The sequence below is a fragment of the Benincasa hispida genome, chromosome 3 (genome assembly GCF_009727055.1).
Source record: "Benincasa hispida cultivar B227 chromosome 3, ASM972705v1, whole genome shotgun sequence".
Classification (NCBI taxonomy): domain Eukaryota; kingdom Viridiplantae; phylum Streptophyta; class Magnoliopsida; order Cucurbitales; family Cucurbitaceae; genus Benincasa; species Benincasa hispida.
Genome location: NC_052351.1, coordinates 17909823 through 17912429, shown reverse-complemented (window position 1 = coordinate 17912429; position 2607 = coordinate 17909823). Strand labels below are relative to the sequence as shown.

At 37.7% G+C, this 2607-nt stretch overlaps 1 protein-coding gene across 1 annotated transcript; it reads left to right on the top strand.

The window, feature by feature from the left end:
• The first annotated feature begins 312 nt into the window (after positions 1-312).
• Positions 313-1412, top strand: LOC120072831 (ethylene-responsive transcription factor ERF011-like). Its single transcript, XM_039025348.1, has one exon. It carries the CDS (start codon positions 583-585, stop codon positions 1114-1116), a length of 534 nt encoding a protein of 177 aa, XP_038881276.1. The 5' UTR covers positions 313-582; the 3' UTR covers positions 1117-1412.
• Positions 1413-2607: the final 1195 nt, after the last annotated feature.

Genomic DNA, 2607 nt, shown 5'->3' with positions numbered 1-2607 from the left:
TTCCATGAAAATTGGAGAAATGGGAGAATTTAGAAAAAATTCTTATTTTATATTTTGTTAATTTATTATATATTATATATATATTATATATATATATAATAATTTATTTCAATATTTATTTATTTCATTATTATATTATATTTATTTTAATATTAAATTTTATTGATATCCGTATTTTGGTTGTGTTCTCGAGTTAAACGACAAAAACTATATTATTATAATTTTTTTATGAAAAAAAAGGAAATTAGGGAAGGAGGTGAGATTTTGTCGGTGAATTTCACTTTAGGCGCACATAAATATAAACCTTTTATTTCTAATTTGTTGAGATACGGAAAGGAAGAAAGAAATATCAACGTGGAGGGTAATCGAGATGACAAACTTGGTGGCAAACTACTAGTACTACCCCAAAACACAAGAGACGGAATGGACACTGCTAAACCAAACCCCTTTATCTTCTTCCACAAAATTCATACCTATATTTAATTTTTTTTCCCTTTATTTTCTTTCTTTTTTTTGATGAAGATCCCGATTTGGGTTACTTAATAGGAAAAGGGAGAACTTCAGATTTGAAATTGGGTGGCTATGGACGGCGGAGGAGGTGGAGGAGGAGAAGCTACCAGAAAAAGAGGGCTCGACAATCAGAGGCTTTACAAAGGGATAAGGATGAGGAAGTGGGGAAAGTGGGTGGCTGAGATTCGAGAGCCCAATAAGCGCTCTAGGATTTGGCTCGGCTCTTACTCTTCTCCAGTCGCCGCCGCCAGGGCCTACGATACCGCCGTTTTTTACCTCAGAGGCCCTTCCGCCAGGCTTAATTTTCCCGAGTTGTTAGCTGGGGAAGGCCGTGGAATTAGCGCCGGAGCCGGCGACATGTCGGCGGCTACTATACGGAAGAAAGCTACGGAGGTGGGGGCACGAGTGGATGCTCTGGAAAGTTCGTTAGGGCAACACAGTCACCACAATCGGAACCATCATTCCCACGCATCGGCATCTCCGCCAGAGACGAAAGGCTGCAGCGGGTTTTTGGATCGGGTGGATTTGAACAAATTACCCGACCCGGAAGAAGAAGATGAAGAAGGGGATGGAGAGTTCGAGTGGGAGAGAGTGGAGAGACACTGAAATTTGAAAGTTTAGTGGGGGATTTTTCTCTTATTCAGAGGCGCCAACACGCGCCGCCGAGGTATGTCACGGCCGATCATCATCCCCTGATTTGCCTCTCTCTGTTTCTGGTTAGGGTAGGGTTTTTCCTTTTTTTTTTTTTTTTTTTTTTTTTTTTTTTTTTTTTTTTCTTTATGAGTTTTTTTTTTTCTTTAACCAAAAAGAAATTTTGGCCCATGTAGTAATATTATGAATGAATGTACATTAACTTAGGAACCCAGTTATTATAATGATGATGATGATCAAATTTCTTCCTTTGTGTAATGGGAATCAAGTTTAGAAGACCCAAAAAAGAAAAAAAAAAAAACGAGGACTTTTTTTTGCTCCACTTTATTGACAAATTATGAGGAATGGATGGATCAGATGGGCTTGACGTGAGAAATCAAGGAGGAATTTATATAAGGGGAGAAGAATGAAAAAATTGATTTTCTCGAGAAAGGGATGGGAAAAAGAAAAAGTTGAGGGGAAAATTTTGAGTATCGCAACTATTTTAGAAGAGGGAGGGGGCAGCAGGGACCTACAAAAAGCAACCAATTGGGGCTCCCTCCTTCCCTCCCTACACTCTCACTAACCACTAAAGCTTATAACTACTAAAGTGATAAGATTTTGGAGAAGTTAGGTATTTTCCGGTTGCCTACTGTTTCTTCATCATCATTCAACGGGGGATTTCAATCCCTTTTGTGTTTGGTCCCTAGAGGTTTTTATTAACCAACATAAATTGTAAATTCAGACAGTTCCATTATTTATTTTTAGTACAATGTACCCGCCCCGGGGGGGGGAAGTTTATGATGATGATAAAATGATGAAAGTCAACTATTATAGAATGGTAGGGGTATTTTTTATAAAATGAGTATGAGGATAATGAAGACGGTAATAGCGTGAGTAGAGGATAAAATGGTTGGGTATTGTAAAATTGTAAAATTGTAATTGTAATGTTTTGTTTGGTTGAGTTTTCAATGAATCAGTGTTGTAATTAGCGAAGATGGTCAAAAAATTGGGTTGGGACACTCAACAAACGAATAGAATTAGAGCTTCGGTTTTGGTTGTGTGTGCAGTGATTTGTTTTTGCCTTTTAGTTTCTTTAAATCTTATTAGCTGTTCTCCATTTGGAGAAATTGAATGTTTTTGTTGGTAACAACTTTAGCGTAGAGGACAATGTTTGGTCCAGAAATGCCGGAGTTGATCAACTTTAACTTGTATTTTTTTTTTTATTTTTTATTTTTATTGTGTAAATATTTTAAATTGGTTCTTGTTGGGGATGGGGACGGGGATGGGGTTGGGGTTGGGATGTTGTTTCCCTCAATTATTTCATTAATTCGTAACCTTTTTTTATTTATTAAAAAAATTTGAGAATGTGAGTGTTTGATTGAATGAACTGGAGACAAGGGTCCAGCTCCAGCCGGACGCTAAAAAGAAGCGCCAGTACAGTCGGTAGGTGGGTTGTGTGCCAGG

What these genes read in the sequence shown, in the direction of transcription:
- LOC120072831 (XM_039025348.1), top strand. Translation starts at nt 583, where the DNA reads ATGGACGGCGGAGGAGGTGGAGGAGGAGAAGCTACCAGAAAAAGAGGG.